General features: G+C 36.7%; 2 protein-coding genes across 3 annotated transcripts; one reads left to right on the top strand and one right to left on the bottom strand.

Annotated features, from left to right (window-relative positions):
- Nucleotides 1-823: 823 nt before the first annotated feature.
- LOC107085931 lies at nucleotides 824-16,287 on the bottom strand. Of its 2 annotated transcripts, XM_015376592.1 has the most exons (8): nucleotides 16,248-16,287; nucleotides 12,768-12,870; nucleotides 7,685-7,780; nucleotides 7,463-7,602; nucleotides 6,892-7,168; nucleotides 3,737-3,918; nucleotides 2,341-2,399; nucleotides 824-1,114 (listed from the first exon to the last, which is right to left on the bottom strand). In XM_015376592.1, exons 4-8 carry the CDS (start codon nucleotides 7,565-7,567, stop codon nucleotides 964-966), a joined length of 774 nt encoding a protein of 257 aa, XP_015232078.1. In that variant the 5' UTR covers nucleotides 7,568-7,602; nucleotides 7,685-7,780; nucleotides 12,768-12,870; nucleotides 16,248-16,287; the 3' UTR covers nucleotides 824-963. The 2 variants fall into 2 exon arrangements, with proteins under 2 accessions (XP_015232078.1, XP_015232077.1); XM_015376591.1 differs by lacking the exons at nucleotides 12,768-12,870; nucleotides 16,248-16,287 and adding an exon at nucleotides 8,038-8,107.
- Nucleotides 11,315-17,598, top strand: LOC107085930 (serine/threonine-protein kinase NIM1-like). Its single transcript, XM_015376589.1, has 4 exons — nucleotides 11,315-11,384; nucleotides 11,497-11,760; nucleotides 12,619-12,887; nucleotides 16,763-17,598. Exons 1-4 carry the CDS (start codon nucleotides 11,315-11,317, stop codon nucleotides 17,513-17,515), a joined length of 1,356 nt encoding a protein of 451 aa, XP_015232075.1. The 3' UTR covers nucleotides 17,516-17,598.
- The last annotated feature ends 1,519 nt before the right edge of the window (nucleotides 17,599-19,117 follow it).

Here is a 19,117-nt window from a genome sequence, read left to right as displayed (position 1 = left end):
ATAGATAGATAGATAGATAGATAGATAGATAGATAGATAGATAGATGCATCAAGTTTAGAAAACGTGTTTCCTTCACTGTAATGCACATTTAAAGGATCAAAGGTTTGGTTTTCTTCTTAGCGCCTTGCATTCAGGTCATAAAGAATTCTACTGCAGTAAAAACAGAACACATGACAAACAACGTGTTGCTTCACAAGCCTCTAACAAAAAGAGGAGGTTGTAAGTGCCTGCATGTGTTTTTTTAAAGACTGATATTTTATTCTTTGTTCTTTTTGCTTTAATGTAAGGGTTATACTTTATGAGAAATGTCCCAAACCTCTAAGTTTGAGATTTAAAAGCATCAACACTAAAAGCTCCTTTAGTTTTAGGTTGTAAATCAAACGTAAATATAGTATGTGGTTTACTTTGTTTTAAATAAAAATATTTTTTTAAGTATATAAGTCATTAATTTCTTTATCATCTTGTCAAATTCAGTACTACCCTCTTCATTTAAAAAGCCTGTGGTTAATTTTTCCTTCTTTCACTTAATTTAATCCTTGGGATAATAGAAAAAAATCGAAACCAGTTAAAACATGAGAGGGCAGGTCAGCCATCAATGAAACCAGAAACTGGGACCATTTCTAAACATGTCTTTTCATGTAAAGCACATTTTTATTTATTTTTACGTATTCATGTTTAATTATTTACTGGAAAACTAAAATAAAAAATATAAAACACTAATGCCAACTTACACTCACAGACACACTCAATCTAACATCTTTTACATACCAAGTGTGCAGAACAACATACACATTATGATCTTGCTTTTTTTTTTTTTTTTTACATTTTATTTACAAAATTATCATTTATACATATATTACATATTAAACAAGAACAACAAAAATAGAGGTTTGACAGATAAAGTTTAGTAAATCTGCATGAGGAAAGGAAGAGAAGTTGTCTTCCACCAGAGTGCGCTGTGTTCAGTTTTGACAAAGGCAGGAGGTGATGGATAGGACAGTGCGAATCTGTCCATGTGGGTTGATGAAGCTGTGGCTCTCATACCCCTTAGGAACACAGGAGCTGGACTGTCTATCTGACCACAAGAGGCAGTTTTCCTCATCAGATGGACTCCTACAGCAGCAAAATAGAAATAAGAAAAATCTAATCAATACATTAAACCTGTGCAAAAATAAATATTTTAAGTATTTAGGCCAGTAACAGTCAGCTTTAGTGGAAATGTGAAGGTGAGGCTACTTTAAATATCTGTCTAAAGCTAAATCTCTATTTAGAAACAGTTAAAACATCATTTCTGTTGGTTCAAAGTATTATAAAGAAAGTAAAATCAGACCAAAAGTATTCAAAACATATATCATCAAAAGATTCTTTACAGTATAACTTTGTTTAATTGTTTAATAACCTACAAGTTGCATATCACTGTGAAGCAGAGCAGGAAACTACGATCCTTAGATCCTATTGTTTTCTATTTCATCTGGTTTCAACCACTGACTTCAATGATTTTGTGGGAATGTGAAGTGATGAAGCAGCACAGAGCAGAATATATTGTAAGGACAAAGAAAAATCATGATTTTAATGTGTTTAACTCCATAAAGTGTGGCATATTTCTGTATTACATCCCCCTGAGTCCCTTTTCCTTCTTCTCATACAAATAGCTCAAACTCAGTTGCTTTAATGAGAGCATCTTTAAACATTAATGCACAGGTTTTCCCACAGATTCTCAATTGGGCTAAAGTCTGGACTTTGAATGGACCATTAAATACCATGCATATGGTTTGATCCATCATTTTCCTTAAAAAACTGCAGACTTGGCTGCTTAAATCCTAACAACGCTGTAAATCTTCCAGAGCTTTCTACCTGTTCTCTCAGCTTTGTTCTTTACACATCATCATGCAGTTTGTTTACAAGTACTCCCTTAAAAATCCTCTGAGGCTTCTACTGAACAACTGGATGACTGACTTAGACAGTGGAGGACTGTGTTATCTAGTTTGGTGACTTATGAAAGAATTCCTTGCACAGAGTTTTATGCAAAAGCCTTTTAACCAAATTTTGAAAACCATGTCTTCTCTTCTTTTTCTACCTAAATTTGTGTTTCCGCTATGTATGCATAACATATGGTCAAAGTATTTCTAAACAAATAAAAAAAAAAAATCTAAAGTACAGAGAAAATCTGGTGAAATTCTTTGCATCTTTTCTCCTTCAGATGCAGGACAGAATACAAATATAAAGCAAGGATTTAATCCCCTAAAAAGACGACTAAGTGCAGAAGGTGTTAGAGCTTACAGGCTGTTGTTACAACTAGAGAGGCAGGAGGAGGTGTGTGTGTGTGAGTTCATACTGACCTGAGAAGGCATCGGCTTCCTGTTGTGCAACCTCCCAAACATCTGCCTACATCTATTTCCTGCAGAGAATTAGCAACACAGAGAGAGAGGGGAAGTCAGACCACAGCTGGCTGCAAATATTGACCCACTTTGAGCTGAGGAGCATCTGCTATTTAGAAAGATAAAAGCGCTTTGATTCGACACCTGCAGGGGCCATTTGGGTTTGCTAGCTCCATTCTCACATTTGGTGCAGAGAATCAGTAGAAAGCAAAAACCAAAACAGAAACAAATGATCCTCTTGTTTTAAGAAAAAATATTTTCTTGTATTTTAGCAAATTTGAGAGATCTTTTTAGTTGGTTTTGCTCCTTAGTTAATAAAAAATGCTGAATTAAAACAAAGCAAATCTTTTTAAATTGAATTCCATGAATGAGAGCAGCTCAGTAACTGCTGAGAAGCTTTGCAGGACATAAAAACTAAAGAACCAAAATAAATTATTATGCAGCAGCTTTGATACAAAAAGGATTCAAACTCAGGAACCACAGCAAAAACCACAGATAAGGGGAACGTATAACTTTTCTACCTGTGTTACAATAGATAACTTAACAGAATTGCACATTTGCACATGATTTTACACAGTTTCTACCTTAGTCAGTTAAATAACTTTCTGCTGTCATTTTGCACATCTCTGATGTTACTGTAAAAATATCCATAGCTGTATATTTGTTATTTATTCTCTTTACAGTACAGCATTTTATTGTTTATCTTTCAATTCTTCACTATTATTTTATTCTTACACATCACATTTTTCTTAGGTCCATACATGTGTGTCCATTTTTTCTATAATCTTTTTGCTGCTGTAAACACCAGATTTTTCTCAGTGTGGGACAACAAATAGATTTTCTATTCTATTCTATTTTTCAGAATCACCCTCCTCCTTACAGTATTGCTCTTACATTGGATTTTTATTTTATTCTTATATTTTAGTTTTTCATATTTTTTTTTTTTTTAGCTTTGTGTGATCTTGCATGCTTCCACTTTCTCTTTATTGCTGGTACACCCTTATTTCCTCTTCTAAAAAATGTTTCTTTGTTACTTTTTTAATCTCCTTTCCATTTATAAAATGCTACTGTTGCCTATTTCTATGTTAATTCTTTCTCTGTGGGTCTGAACATCACTTTCTGGTGGTTTTCACACTCGCATGTGCGGTGCCAGCCTCTGAATTACCCTGCTAGAGTGCTGACTTCCCAGGATGCTTGTCTGATGCATAAAAGCACTTCATTAGAGTCTAGCACCCAGCTAAGGCCTCGTTTCCTCTGCTTCTGGATCACAAAGGCTTGTGAAGCAGGCATCTTAAAGGATAGACTTTGAATCCACCACGCTATTCTTTTTTTTTTTTTTTTTCCTCATCTCACTTACTTTGAGCCTCTCTTCTCTGACTCCATCGGCATGGTGGACTGTTTCATAGTAGTACTCTATGTAGGGGATCCTGTAGCAGCTCTCCTTCAGTTCACAGGCCGCCACCGTCTGGATCACATCCACTTTGTTGGGCGTTTCCAGTAATGCTGAGTCAAACTTTGTGGGGACACAGGAGAAACCACCTGGAAATAAACCATGAAGGAAAATGTTAACTGGAAAGTAAAGTGGTCCAAATCAAACTAAAAAACAAATCTGGGTTCCTAATTGGATTTTAACTAATTAAACATTTGAAGAGCCTAATTAAGCTGTACTTGAATAATTTTGTGTATTTTAAGTGCTTTTGAACAGTTCAAAACTGTTGGTTCTTAGGGCAAGATTAAGCAGGAATATTATATGCACTGAATGAGGTCCTTAAAGATTGGATTATATCACATCTCAAATAGATTGTAATTAATATCAACAATGTTAAACATTTGTGCATAACAGTCATGCTTTGGTAACCAAGGAGCAGAAATCAAAGGATATTTTCTCTATACATTCAAAGTTAACTGAACTTAATAAAAGTTTTTCTTTTGTTGTTGCTGAATAAATCTTTATGTATATAGATGTAGTTATGAATGTGCTTGACTTGGCTTGCTTTAAACTCATTTGTTTATAATACTTTATAATAGCAGATGGGCTGTATTGCTGGCAGGGAGGAGAGATTGTTAATATTATAGCATGGAAACAGAACATACAGACAAACAGAAAAAAACATTGCATATATTTATTTTGGACTCATGCCCCATAAATAAAGGTTTTAAAATAGATAAAAAAAAAAAAAACATTGTTAAATATGTGTGTTATAAACTTTTAAATTATGAACACTGTATTTTAGAAGCATTGAATGAACATTCAGCACACATCGAGTTAATAATTTTCCCTCTGATTATCTCTGGTAAGTTGCCACTGTTTAAATAATGAAAAAGCTTTTTTTGTTTCTAAATTTTATCATAAAATTGCCAGCATTCTTGGTCAATTAAGGCATCAACATTGATACTTTATTATTAATCATCACCAGATTAAGAATAGCAACACATTTCAAGAATCAAACCCAAAACCCAATATTTTGATGCATATCTTGTCATTAAATTCTTTTACTGATCATAAAAAAAGAGTAGAAATCAGGAGTAAAGGGGGAAAAAACTGCTTATACTACTAAGTTCAATAATGATGATCTTTATCACTTTGTACATTCCACCTTAAGTTGGTATTAATCAATGCTGAGGAGCATTTTGGGGCTGAGGGTCTCGCTCAGGATCCATAGTGATAGGCTGTGGGAATAAGGAAACTTACAGCCTTACCAGAACACAAGCGCCCTCTGCTGGTGGGGAGGGAGACCCCAAACAATCCTTAGCATGTATTTTAAGGCCAGAATCTGACTGTATTGTCTCTATAGGATTCATCCTTAAGATGATATGTGTTGTTACTTGGTGCTATATAAATAAACTGAGTTGAATTAAGAAGATTAAGATGTTTCTAGAAATGGTGCCACATTTATATGGGTCCTTTTCTACAGTTGATAAAAATTAACAGTTTTTTAAACTTTGCCTTAAAGTGTTTTTGAATGTAAATCCTGTATTGTTAGCTATCCGTGAGGACATAAGGAACATTTCAACTTGAGAATTGAGACAAAAAAAGATACAAAAAATAGTAAACAATCCAAAAAGAACAAGGTGGCTTTCTGATAATCAAGAAAACAGCCTTATTTCATTTTGTGCCATTAAAATAACAATACATGCAATATAATTTAATAATATTATTCACAAAAGAAGTAGTTTTATGTCTATCATTGTACTTTTAGACAACAGTGTTTACTCGTGTCTTCTTTCATTTCATCATGTTTTAACCACAACCTTCAGCTGATTTTATGAGGGCTAAATGTCATCAATGATAGATTATTGTGAAATGGAAGAAAATAATAAGAATCAACCCTCCATAACTGAACACCTCCTCTAGAAACTCAAAGAAATACATGGAAATTAGAAGACCAACTGAAAACCATGTTGTTAGTATATTGTATTTCATTATTAGAATATTATCATTGATAAATATTTCACTGTGGATTGTGATTATAATGACATTATTATTGTCATTATTTTTTATTCAGTATTAATAAAGATTTTACTGTGATAATGAATATTATGATCTATATTAGATATTTTGTTGAGTTATGATTTACATAATAAAGCTGTTATTAAATATTATCATTAATTAATACACGTTTATTTATTTATATTTATTATGATGTATTGTTAAGACACTTTATCCACTTGCAGTGAATGCTAAAGTTAAGCTCTGTCTCATTAAAGGGTTTTTGACCTGATAAGTTTGCCTAAAAGTCTTCCAAAACTTCAAAATATGTTTTTATTATTATTATTATTTATGCAAAACGTGATCACTTCTTTTAATTTCAGGTAAAAATAAGGATAACTTAAGCTTAAAAATAATAAAAGTTCATTTTATTTTCATTTTACTGATTAAAAAAGTTTAGCTTGGTGTGTATTTATATTCAACTCCCTTTATTCAGACCCCTCTAAATAGAAGTCCGACTCAATCTCTGTAAAACTCTGAAATTAAAAATCTAAAGAAAATAATCTGCCTTTCCAGCTAACCTGACAGGCAAGCCAATGAGAACAATCAGTAGGTTGGAGAAGCAGCCAGGAGGAGCTGCAAAGGTCCACAGGTCAGGTGAGAGTATGTGTTGACAGGACAATGGTAAGTCTTGAGTTTCACACCTCAGGCCTTTATGAGAAAGGAAAAAAATCCAATCCATGTGGTTGACAAAGCAGACATGCATGCAAGAGAGAGCTCTGATGAGATAAAACCCAAACTGAAAACCCGGCCTTCATTTTAAACTGTCTGCACACTGAACAGGCTATCTCCATGTCTACACTTGGTGGTGGTGGCATCATGCTGTGGGATTCCGTCTTTAAGCAGCAGGAAAGTTAAAATGAAAAGACAAAACGAGCGAGGAAAACACCATCCAACAGGAAAACAAGCAGATATAAACCTAAATGACCAATTTACATTCAAGCTTGTGGTTTTAAGTGAGCGGAAATATGGAAAATGGGTGTGAATACTTTAGAATAACGCTTTTAAACTCAAGCACAAACCTTCGGCTCCTTTCGAGCGAGAACATCCTCCCACGTCTATAACCGCCTCGTACGGGGTTTGGAAGTAGTAGGTCCTCAAAGCTGGGACTCTGATGCACTGGCTTAGTTTGATCTCACACTGACACTCCTCGATCACCTCCACCTCCCGGGGCCCCTGGAACAGCAGCAGCCGCTCCACGCGCACCCCCGTCGGCTCGCACAGCTGGTCCGCCCCGCAGGAAGGCAGCCGGTTCAGGTGATCTGGGATCTCTGGAGCTGCCGGACCGCGAGTCCTCATCTTAAGGAAAATCATTAAACATGTCAGAACATGTTGCTGTGCTCATCAGCAGCCCGTTTGGGGAATTTTATTGTTAATATTATGCAACATGGGGGAAATGTATTTATACAATTTTCTTTCCTTTATATATTTTCTTTTTGCATTTTTTTAATATGCAGCATCAATATCAGATTTTCTAACAAACAATGAAGGATTCTTTAAAGATTTATTTTATGACAGCAAGAACAGAGTTCCTAACTTGTAATAACAAAATCACAATGCCCCCTTGTGGTAATAAGTGGGACTGCAGCATACCTTTTTGCTCCTTAGGAATTCCAGCATTGAGGAATGCTTTGAGTATTCCTGATGTCTTGCTTCTTGCGATGATCTAGTGGTTATCCCGCAATGTGATCTGCACATTCCTACATCTACGCTGACAGGACTCCCTGAAATATCTAAGTACCCAGAAAGAGGGTCAGGGGTAGATATATGGAATAAAAAAACAAATATCTACTTCTTGCATGTGTGTTTCCTTACCTTGCCCGATGTACACAAAGTGACTCTGCCTCTTGCAGCACGCTCGCTGTGTAAAAAGGTTTCTGTGATCGAGGTGTTTGCTTAGTGTTCCACTCACTAAAGAAAACACAATACATGCATGGATCCATGCTGTCATTTTAAATGGAGCTGCATCTCAAACATGAACATTACATCTAAAACAGCTGTCAACTAAAGGTCAAGCTAATCCAAGCTCTCATTCTTTCTGTTTTCAAAATATTTTTTTGTTATATGAACATTGCAATCCCTTCATTCTAGGAAGATCAAATCATTTAACATGTATTTACTACTTTGTTTGGTTAAATAAACTGCTGCACTAGAACATCAGTACTTACATGTCAGGTGAAGCACACACAGGAAAAAAAGGAAAAGTTGGAGAACATCCATGACTCAACTGAATGTGCTCCTCAGTGCTGCTCTGCTTACTCCTGCCTCAGATATTTATAGGATCAAGCTTCTGCCTAAAATCTCACCACAAAGTCAGTCTTTAGTGGCCAGAAAAGGGAGAGCTAATCAAATTTCCATGCTGAATGCCTTAAAATGCAGGGCCCACTTCAAAGAGGAATCTCAGCGTCTCTGGGGTTTTTGATGCTGTTGTTGTTTTTGCCCACAGAGGATTAGATATGTTGACCAGACCTGAGCTCTCACTAATGAAGGGGCTTATAAAGGCCACAAACCATTCAAAGACTCAGCCTCAAAGGCATCAATCATCTTTTATCTCAGGAGGAAAGTGTTTAGCACCTCTGACTTAAAACAAAACTAGGTCTAAACACAAAAACAGGCTCAGCAGGGGGTGCGAGGCGTGATCCTCATCTTCACAAAACTCCAGCACCTTTGTGTTTATTCAACATGACACCAAATGGTCAGACCTCATCAGAGCCAGCAGAAAACTCTGCTCTTTTCCCTTCATCCACAAATCCTGAGTAAATCTGTGCTTGCTATCCCTTCCCCAGAGGCTGCACTGCAATGATATTTGAGGAAATGTTCAAAATTAACCAAAAACACTTAGAGAATGAACACAACCATTATTAGTCTTATAAAACTATTCATATACACTTCTAACATGGTTGCTGCTAATTTGCTACTGGCTGTCTGAATTAAGCTTAGATATTATATTTTTTGTTTTTAATAAAAAAATCCGGACAATGCTATTTTGATCCCACTTTTAACTAATTTATTATGGAAACAATGCATTGGTTTATTATAATTTTCTGTTTTCCAAATATCCACCAAATTAAATGATTTTAAGAAAATTCTATTTTATGATCATTAGAATATCAATGTTGCTTACAGTTCTGTGAGCCACCCATCTTCTAAAAATAATTTCTAAATGTTTGTTTTTATATCTTTTCCACTTAAGATTATTGTAACATTTTTTTATTATGTCCTTCAATAAAATCCAAAATAATGATTAATATTTATTTCAGAATTATATGCTGAAGTAGTTTTAAAAGAGTGAGCTGTTTAAATAAAAATAAAAAGAATGAAAAGATACATTATTTTTTTTGCCTTATACGTTATACTTTTTCAAGGATCCCTTAGGAGTTAAGAATATTTTGTAATATGAAGTAATGCACTTTCTTTCCAATCAGTTGCTACTTTGATGTGCTGATCTGACATCCCCTTTTATCTGACAGCAAACAACCATTGTGAAAGAAGCCATCAGACATTCACTTAGAGTTATGTACCTACTCTCTAGCGCTCTCTAATTTGAATTTTCTTCCAAAAGCTATAATACATGTTCCCCTTCCCTCTGGGCTGGCAGCTATTTCTGCAGTATTTTTGATGGAAATGTTTAATATTGTTTTGTGACCTAACTTTACTGTGTCCCTGTCCTGTCTTCTTGTGTGCTGCTTTTGAGTTTCTACATCATCATGTTTGCATGTGTTAAAAACCCAAACACCCAATGCCCAGTGTTAAGCACAGTAGAAGATCTGTAATGCTGTGCACCTGTTTCTCTTCCAGGGATTGTAGAGGATTCATCTGAGTGTATCGGATGAATCAGTGCATTTAAATGAAAGGAAGGTTGGACTTTACCCCAGGAAAGTGAAAGGTGGGTCACCATTGTTTTTAACATCATAGGGATCCAAAAATAATAGTCTGATCAAAACAAAAGCATGTCCGTACAAGTCCCCAGGGCAACCATTTATAAAACGTTTGACGTAAGGATGAGGAGAGCTTTAGAGGGATGCAGGAGAGAGATATTGTCCAAAACTGATGATCAAATATCACTTTCTCTGCAATAAAAACCTTTTCATAAACATCAGCAACATTATTTGTTAACATTGATATTTTTCATTGAACTCTGATCAAATTCTTTCACTTTGAGACCATCCTACCGCAGTAAAACCTTTAAGGTATAGTACATAGTTTTGCATTGTTGAGATTAACTACAGAGAGAGCAGTGGAGTTCATTTCTATTCCCTTTAGGGATCCTCCACCTTTAAGAGGCTTTATTCAGCATTGCACGTGCAAAGATCTTACTAGAGCACAGATTATAATGAGTCACCTGCGACATGAGCAAGCACTTTATACAAGATAATATCCAGCGATAATCCAGTGGGAGCAGTCTGTGTGCAGCAGAGGTTGGCGAGAACTACTGGCGGGAGACATCTGCGTGCTTGTGCTGACTGTCTGGTATCACGGTCAGTGTCTGGGTCGCTAAACTGCTGCGTGACCTGGTCACAAAGAGGCCTATTCTTTTAATATACCTTTGTGTGAAGTCTTATCACTTGCCAAACCGTATCATTAAAGGAAAAAATATCTATTTTCTCTTTACATAGGATTTTAACTCTGTAATTTATTTTGTGGGTATTGTGCCATCAACAGCTAATTTTAATGTAAACCAAAATAAAATGTGATTAGCATAAGTAGTTATGAATATCCAAATGTGGTGATTTATAATTTGAGGGAAAATAGTGACTCAAGCCTAAATTAAAATGGTGTTGTCAAGCCGTCACCACACTTTTCCACCCATCCTATTATCAAAAAATAACTCCCCCCAAAAAATATAGCATCCTGACTTTTACTATCAAATTTGGTAAGCTAAAAATAGAATGGGGAATATTAATTGAAGATGATATATAATTAACAGAGGCTCCAGTTTTCATCTTTAAAAGAGCTGAACATTTTAATTAAATGGATGAAAGAGCACAAAGATAACAAAAATAGTGGATTAATAACCTGCAGCATTCATACAATAACTGCATATAATAGTTGCACATATATTTAAGATCAGGTGGTATGTTTATCTTAAGTTCTGAAGAAGTCTCCAAAGGTTATGTATTGTTTATCTGCATGGGAGGAGAACAGCACAGGAGGGGATTATAGGGCATTATGTAGTAGTTTTGGATTAATAACTCTGAGACTACTCTGCTAATCACACAGCTTGTGTAAAGGTGCCAGTGTACAGACGTATAGCCTACTCCTGATAGGAAGCTGACTTTTTGAAAAAAGAAAACTTCTAAAAGATATTTTTCTGATGCATGCTCTACAATTTTCCAGTCAACCTTTCATTTTGAATTTTAGGTTTGAGAAATTTGTTTTCCTTTGTTCTTCACTGTATTTACTTAAATTGTGGAAAAAGAGGTTCCACACTTCCGGATCGGAATCATGTATTTAAACGACAGAATTAATACAATAAACACCGAAAAGAGCAAGAAGAACATAAAAGGGAAAACATGTAAGTATGGATACAACTTTTAATCTTCCATCATTGCAGAAGGTATTTTATTCTAAATAATTGCAGTCAGAATGTATTTGAAATCACCTTATATCCTGTTTTTCAATGTCAGGTTCCTATTTAAAGTCAAGCGTTCATCATGAAGAAAAATCACCAAAGGAGAACAACAAAGTGGAGCGAAACAGAAAAGCGACAGAGGATGAAGAGTCGCTGCAGAGGACAACCTTCGGAAAGGCAGTGTTCAATATGACCCACTCAGAGAGGGTGATGGATGATCTGACATGTGGACGGCGTGTCGGCTTTTATGAGCTGAAGGGACAAATTGGCTCTGGTAACTTTTCCCAAGTTAGACTGGGAATACATGATCTGACCAAAGGTGAGTTTTTGGATACTTTGGCAACTTTAGTGACGACTGAAGATCAACAGACGTAGAGCTTCTCACCGCATTACTGGGACCCCAAAGAAGAATGCGTGTAAAATCTTAATACCAATTAAAATGTTGCATTTTTTTTTTAAATCTGGTCAATTATTTATATATACATATATATATATATATATGAATTGAACTATTCTGCAGAACAAAAGCCTACAATAAATTATTCTTGTGCAGGATAAATAAATGATAATAATTCCATTCTTACCGGTATTTAAGCTTTCTAAATGTGACGTCAGTGTTGTTACATAAGCGTAAAATATGTGAATATGGTGTAAAGTAAGCTTTTTTTCAATGATATACTTAAACCTTTAATGTGAAACCTCCCAATCATAGTTTGAAGAACAAAACTATATAAAGTCTGCAGTTTATACAGGAGGGGTGTTCATTTTTTTCCTATTTCTACTTCCTGTGACTCACCTTTTTATTTTTTTTATTTTTAGATACTTTGCACTGCTCAATATCTGGGATCACGTGTTTGATGGGAACTCTTTAAACGCTTTAAGATTAATGCATAGACATCCAGCTGAGCTCAAGGAGACATAGATCCATTAGTCTGGGTCATTCCACATGTCAGAAGACATGACTAATCTCATCAGTCGGTCCCTAACTAATCCATAATGTTTACATCCTTGTCTGTCATGTAACATGGTAGCCATGTTGTGAGCCGCTTCATAAACACATGCTGTTTTATGCATTTTATTTATTTAAGAACACTAAAATGGCAGGATGAAGCTTAATACTGATGTACAATTTTATGTGTTTTGCTTGATTGCATTTTTCTATGTCTTCATCTGATAGAGAGAGTGGCAGTAAAAGTCCTGGATAAGGAGCGTCTGAACAAACAGGCCCAGACTCTCTTTGCCTCCGAGATCAGCTGCATGGAGAGATTTTCCCATCCTAACATAGTGCGCCTGTATGAAGTGGTGGAAACATTTAAACGGCTTTACCTGGTGATGGAGTATGCCAGTGGAGGGGAGCTGTTCTCCAAGATCACCACCAGAGGACGCCTCTCGGACCTGGAGAGCAAGCTGGTGTTTTCACAGGTTCTCTCTGCAGTGAAGCACATGGTGAGTGAGACAGAAGGGGGGCAGAGTGGGTGTTGGCTTTTCTGGGAAAACGAAAGCAAAGAGAGTGAAAACAAAATGCCAAACCGGCTCATACACCGACTTGCCTATGCTCTGGCATGATAATGTTCAAGGCCAAGTATTGTAGTCGTCTAGGACTGTGTGATTTACTGTGCCATGCAACAGTATTTTCACCAGCATCCAATTTTTTTCACATTACAACCATAAAACTTTATGTTTATATTGTCTGGGTTTTGTGTAATAGACAACTAGAAAAAGGAAATAAATGCATCTATCGCTTATCTATACCCAGTGGTCATTGCGGGACGGAGAAGAGAGGTAATTTGGTAACAGTTGGGAAATACCCTGAAAAGGTCACAAATCCATAAGAGGAAAACACAAAGATGAACACCACAAGGACAATTTAGAGCAGGTGTGTCCACAGTCTGTTCTCGAGGGCCTGCCGCACTGCTTGTTTTAGAGGTTTTTATGCTCCGGCACTCCTGATTCCCTTTGATTGTTGATTAACAGGCTTTAACTGTGTGTTAAAGGCTGGTTATATTCCCGCAGCGGTGTGCCGCAGTGAGATTGTCACAGATATTTTTGATTTATCCCCAATATTAAAGGGTGGTCTGCGCTATGTTGTTCCACGCCACAACGCAAGAGGGACAATCATGAACTAGCTGTGGGTCTAGATACGGCCAAGGCGGGGAGGAAGTGGGGGCAAGTTTGTGCAACAATGGAGGGACATGAGGGCGAAAAAGAGCAGGGATCCAGGCAGATAAAGGGTCCCAGCGTTTTCGCACCTCGCCCTTCTAGCTGGTCCTACTTCACGAGTCCTTTTCCACAATGGCGGTCATAAAAACAAAACAGGCCAGTAAGGTACCAAACAGGAAATAGGCATAGTGTAGAGCGGATGTAGATTTGACCAATTGGAGGCAGATTTGGCCAATCTGTCTGCAGCACTGTCTGCAGACACCTACAATTTTGGAGAGATGCACCAGAGTGTCTGCGGAAGTTGCGTGGGCTCATTTGAGTTCACTGTGACACACATGCAGATGACCTGCTTTCTGAGTATAAACCAGCCTTAAATCAGCCTTTAGGTGTGTTAAAGCTGCGAAAATTCAAAAATTTGCCCTTAAGGTCTGACATCGGACACCCCGGATTTAAAGAGTCCTGCTTGTCTTGTTTTTTGAAAGCTGGAATTCCTGGAGAAGACTCACACATTCACAGGGAGGACATGCAAACTGCATGTAGGAGTGAGCAAATCAGGATTCAAACCAAGTACCTTTTAACTGACAAACAGCTCTGCTACCGACTGTGCCAATGTCCAGCAAGAAATGAATTATTTTGATTAATACATAGCAAATTCATAATAAAAATCTGATTATGCTGTTATCTGTTAATAATTTAACAGATTATACAAACGACAAATGACAAACGACAGCCTAAAGAAGTCACCTGATTAGTAAATAGGGTCTTCTTGTTTTTTATAATCTCACAGCTGTTCTTAGAAAGTATTTTGGATAAAGAAAGACAATAGAAGTCCTGTTTAAAGGAGTCATCAACCAGAAATCAGATTTTTTTTTCAAAATAAAATGTGTGTGTGGGTGTTGGGCATCAGTTAAAACCTGCCAGATAATACGGAATGTGGAAGTGGTTTGTTTTTTGCCATGTGTAAACACTCTTTGTTCATACCAGATAAGCCCACAAGTGCGCACGCTCCCAAACACAAGATTCTGGCTTTGTTGATCTAATGACATCAGTAATTTCAGCTACATAATATAAGCCATGCTTATCTCTCTTCCACCACCTGAAGTTGTGATGTTGATCTGTCAACATTACCATAGAGTTGATGTTGAAAGTAAAATGACCAACGTCACACTGATATTAAATGCTCCATTGTTGGTTGCAAACACAGAGAAGAAAACATTTCCATTTTGCCAGTTGACCAAACTACCAGTAAATAAAGTTCACCTCTGACAGCAATGTTCCAGTGATTCTCCCTGCAGCTCTTATTGTGTGTACTGCATATTTTCGCCTATTATTTTTTTGCTACTCCAACAATCAGGGACTCACCTGCAGTGCAGTTGGTAAGTGTTCCTGCTTTACCTGTTTTTTCTTTTGTAAGTCACCAGGAAACGTTTGGAACGATCCATGGAAACTTGTTAATTTTGCTAACACATTTCCATGTAATTTACAGATTTCAATTGTGTATTAATTTATTCGTTAATCTGCGAGGGGGATGTTTGTAAACTGCAAGTTTTTCTGTGAGTGCACATGTGTTTGGGTAAAGCAATGTCATATAAGGGAGATAATTCCTTCATCCACTGCTTCTACCTCTTTATTTTCTGATTCTGACTCTGGCTCAAATATAAGCCTTAATCGGACTGGATTTGATCTCTTGATTTTAGATTTTGTTATTGTTTTTTTAACGTATCAACGTGTGTAAAACCCAGCCAGCTCCCATAACCACTCTCACTGGAAAAACAATCTAGGAAAAAGTAAAAAGTTCCTTAAATTAAGTATATTTACCCTTAATTTGAGTAGGTAAATGAGACAGTTTGCCAATGGAATGAGTATTTTTTTTCTCTTAAAATAAGATAATTAGATAATATGAACTTTAAATAAGACAACACAATTGTGTTTTCTAATTTTAAGTGTAAATTGTCTTGTTCCATTGGCAAAATGTAACTTTTACCTCCTCTATCAAGGAACAAATGCACTTAATTTAAGAAATAATTACTCATCTAGATTTCGATTTTTTCCAGTGCTGTTCTTCTTCCGACCAATCACCTTATCACAGAGGACATGAACACGCAGACTTATAAGTCAAACTTTCACATTGCAAAAAAAAAAAAGGCAAAGTTTCCCACTTACCTCCTCAATTCAAGAACAAATGCACCTCATTGAAGAAAAATGTATCTAGATTTCGATTTTTTCCAGTGCATGAGTACTATCTAGAGAAAAGAAAAAGGGAGTTTCAATGAGTTGTATTTAGAAAAGTATTCTCCTCTCTATTAATCAGAGAATTGGAAGATAATTTCAGAAGGATTGTGTGTGTAAAATACCAGGTGATGACTCCTTTAAAATTTTCTAAAAAAGCCATATATCGGGGAGGCCTTGCCAGTCAGATCAAAATGGAAATTTTTGGCCTTAATATAATATGCTTTGTGTGGACGGATCAAGAAATGCAAGTTTCTAAAGTGAAACGTGATGATGAAACCATCGATCTGTGCGGCTGCCTTTCCTCTGCAGGTAAATGGATGCTTGCCTGGGTAGAGATGCAAAACAAACAACCAGGGCCATATTATTCTGATCAAAGAATCATTAGATCAATGATCAAATTAAACACAGACTTACACTGAGAACAGGTCAATTTCACTCATAGATCTTCTCCATCCATCATAACTGAGCTCGAGCTGTATGAAAGAAAGGACAAAAAATATATAAAGTCTCCAGAGGTTTTTTAGATGTAGTAGCATTAAATGGTGACTCTGAATAACTTTGACCTGAAGACAAATGCTGACCACACTTCACAGGTTGGTTTATCATCCAAAATCCAATTGGAGGACATTGAGGTTTCAGGTTGTAATGTGATAAATTTTGAAAAGCTTAAGAAAAAGTTTAAGTTTATAAACTTCACTGCTTTAGTGCAATAAATTACCTCCATCTTGCTTTCTGTCATATTGAGGTTTGATGCTCCTACAGTAGTTCAGAATGGAGCAGTTTGATTATATAGAGGTCTTTGCAGACTTAATAGCTATGCACACCCAGAGTAAGAGACCCCTAGATGTTGTGCAATGATGTAATGTGGGGCTGAGACTGAGAAATTTCTGACTGTTTAAATAAAATGTCTTTGTCTTCTCCTTTTCCAGCATGATAATAACATTGTCCACAGGGACCTGAAGGCTGAGAATGTGTTCTACACCCACACCAACTGCATTAAAGTAGGGGATTTTGGTTTTAGCACAAGTTGCAGCCCTAATGACATATTGCACACGTTCTGTGGCTCTCCACCTTATGCAGCTCCTGAGCTTTTTAAAGAGAAAGGCTACATTGGACATTATGTTGACACTTGGGCAATGGGTATTCTGCTTTACTTCATGGTGACCGCCACAATGCCCTTTAAAGCAGCCACCACAAACAGGCTGAAGATTTGCATCCTGCAGGGTTCTTACTCGATTCCCTCATATGTTACCAAGTCCTGCCAGGAGATCATAAAGGGTCTCCTGAGGCCAGTTCCTGTAGACCGTCTCAGCTTGGCACAAATCATGAGGAGCAGCTGGATGGCAGGCATCGAGTACCCCCAGGCCTACCCACCTTCCAGACCTACTCCGTCACACCTGGTCGAGCCAAACCACATCCTCACCTCAGAGGAGCTAAATGTGAAAGTGGCCCTGGAGGATCTTGGCATCAGTGCGTTTCATCTCAACAACAGTTTCGACATAAGAAGCCCTATCACCGGGACTTACCGGATCATGCTGCATCGAATCCAGAAAAGGCGATCGATAGAGGCTTCAGGTTACACTCGCACATGTACGAGCGAGTCTCTGAACAGACTAAGATGGAAAGTCAGTTCAGAGAGCCTTCTGTACAAACGCCACTCTGTGGTCTGTGTCATCATGTAGCCTTTTCTTGGTGTTTGTTAGATCACATACTTTTATGTAAGAGAAGCTCTTCTTGTGATACTTTGATGTTTCTGAAAGGACACGTAGTGATTTCATGTGTTAGGAAGCCATCTGAGAATATACAGTAGCATGCTCCATGAACATATTTGGCCTCCATTTTGTCCACTAAAATAACATCCACAATCTTTGCAACTCAAGCTGCACTTTAATCAACTAAGCATGAAGGAAAGTTGTTGAAGGTTGTCAGTGACCCTTTTGAAATTCGCCCTTCTGTAAGATAACAGGAATCCATAAATATCAAAGCAAGAAAGTTTTTTTTATTCTTACATTCATGAATTCATCCAGCCATGTCTCATCCTTACCTGTATCAGCCTGTCCTAAGTTGCAGGAGTTAAATCAGTGGCCATCTTTCAGCAAATCTAAGAACTCAATTTAAAGAATGAAGTCTCTTCCAGAGGTACTAAAGTAATGCCAATTTCTTTTACTGCAAACATTTTGGTTTTGCAACAAAACATCATTATGCATCAACTTAACAATATTCTGCTTTACAGAAATATCTTAGTTCAGCCATGCTGAATGCTTTTACCAATAAATGGCTTGTTTCAGGTCATTAGACAACATTTCAACTAGATTTAAATCCAGATTATCGCTGGGCCACAAAAAAAAAAAAATTCATAGTGGGGTTTTTGGTTTGTTCTTTGGAACTTTTGCCATCTCTTGTATGAATGTTCAATCCAGTCGTTTTTTTTCCTGTGGATAATAGCTCTAGCTTCTTTGAGTGTGCAAAGACTGGCTTTGTTTTGTTTTTTACACGTTTTTGTCTTTCTTTCAACTAGAACATGATTTGGACATATTTAGCCGTGGTTTCCACTCTTAGACTGCTTAAATTTAAAGGTATCGTTGAGGATTTTCACAAATTTTTTTTAAAAGACCTGACCTCTACAATTGCAAAATGCACATGCATAACATTGTTCACACTCCTAAGAGGGAACATGAGAATGCAAGAGCGTGCACAAGCCCATTTCTCCCCGTGCACGTTCTGTTTAAAAGTTGCTGTTTGCATCGCTCACAAAAGCTTACTTTCCAAAAGAGGATTTTTCCACTTTTTCAGACTCACCACCGGTAAATGAAAATGGGGATGAGCACATAGGAAGGCCTTAGATCAACACATCACCAGAATGATTGACAATTAGGATGACCACTTATTTTGATGATCCATCTGGACAAAGAACATCCTCCACTATAACTTTAACTGATTCCACAAGGCTGGCATATTTCAGGCCTGGGTGTTACTAATGGACTAAACCATTATCACAAATAATTCATGGGAAAATACTTTTTCACATTAAATCAGATTTATTTGTACAGCTGTTTCTGTTCAAATTAATTTGGAAATATTTTGTATTCTTAAAAGGCAGCTTTGTTTGATATTAAAGCAATCAAACAATATGCAAGATTTATGAATGGCAAAAGAGTAAGAGGAGTGTACATATGTCAATATGACTTTTTTTTAAGGTTACATGTTAGAAATCACGAGTTATTGTTTTGAATGCGGTGTTAAAAAACTTGTGACACAGTTTGTTTTGTTGGAGAAGAGACTGT

This window comes from Cyprinodon variegatus, unplaced genomic scaffold, assembly GCF_000732505.1.
Source record: "Cyprinodon variegatus isolate N-32 unplaced genomic scaffold, C_variegatus-1.0 Scaffold137, whole genome shotgun sequence".
In the NCBI taxonomy this organism is placed as follows: Eukaryota; Metazoa; Chordata; class Actinopteri; order Cyprinodontiformes; family Cyprinodontidae; genus Cyprinodon; species Cyprinodon variegatus.
The sequence above is the reverse complement of the archived record's forward strand: the minus strand, read 5'-3'. Positions and strand labels throughout refer to the sequence as shown.

Excerpts from the sequence above, each read along its gene's own strand:
- LOC107085931 (XM_015376591.1), bottom strand. The coding sequence starts at position 8,089 with ATGGATGTTCTCCAACTTTTCCTTTTTTTCCTGTGTGTGCTTCACCTG. Across the intron at positions 7,781-8,037 it reads GTGTGTGCTTCACCTGACAT|TGAGTGGAACACTAAGCAAA; the intron begins GTAAGTACTGAT and ends TGTTTTCTTTAG. Across the intron at positions 3,919-6,891 it reads TCGCTCGAAAGGAGCCGAAG|GTGGTTTCTCCTGTGTCCCC; the intron begins GTTTGTGCTTGA and ends GTTTATTTCCAG.
- LOC107085930 (XM_015376589.1), top strand. The coding sequence starts at position 11,315 with ATGTATTTAAACGACAGAATTAATACAATAAACACCGAAAAGAGCAAG. Across the intron at positions 11,385-11,496 it reads GAACATAAAAGGGAAAACAT|GTTCCTATTTAAAGTCAAGC; the intron begins GTAAGTATGGAT and ends TTTCAATGTCAG. Across the intron at positions 11,761-12,618 it reads AATACATGATCTGACCAAAG|AGAGAGTGGCAGTAAAAGTC; the intron begins GTGAGTTTTTGG and ends TTCATCTGATAG.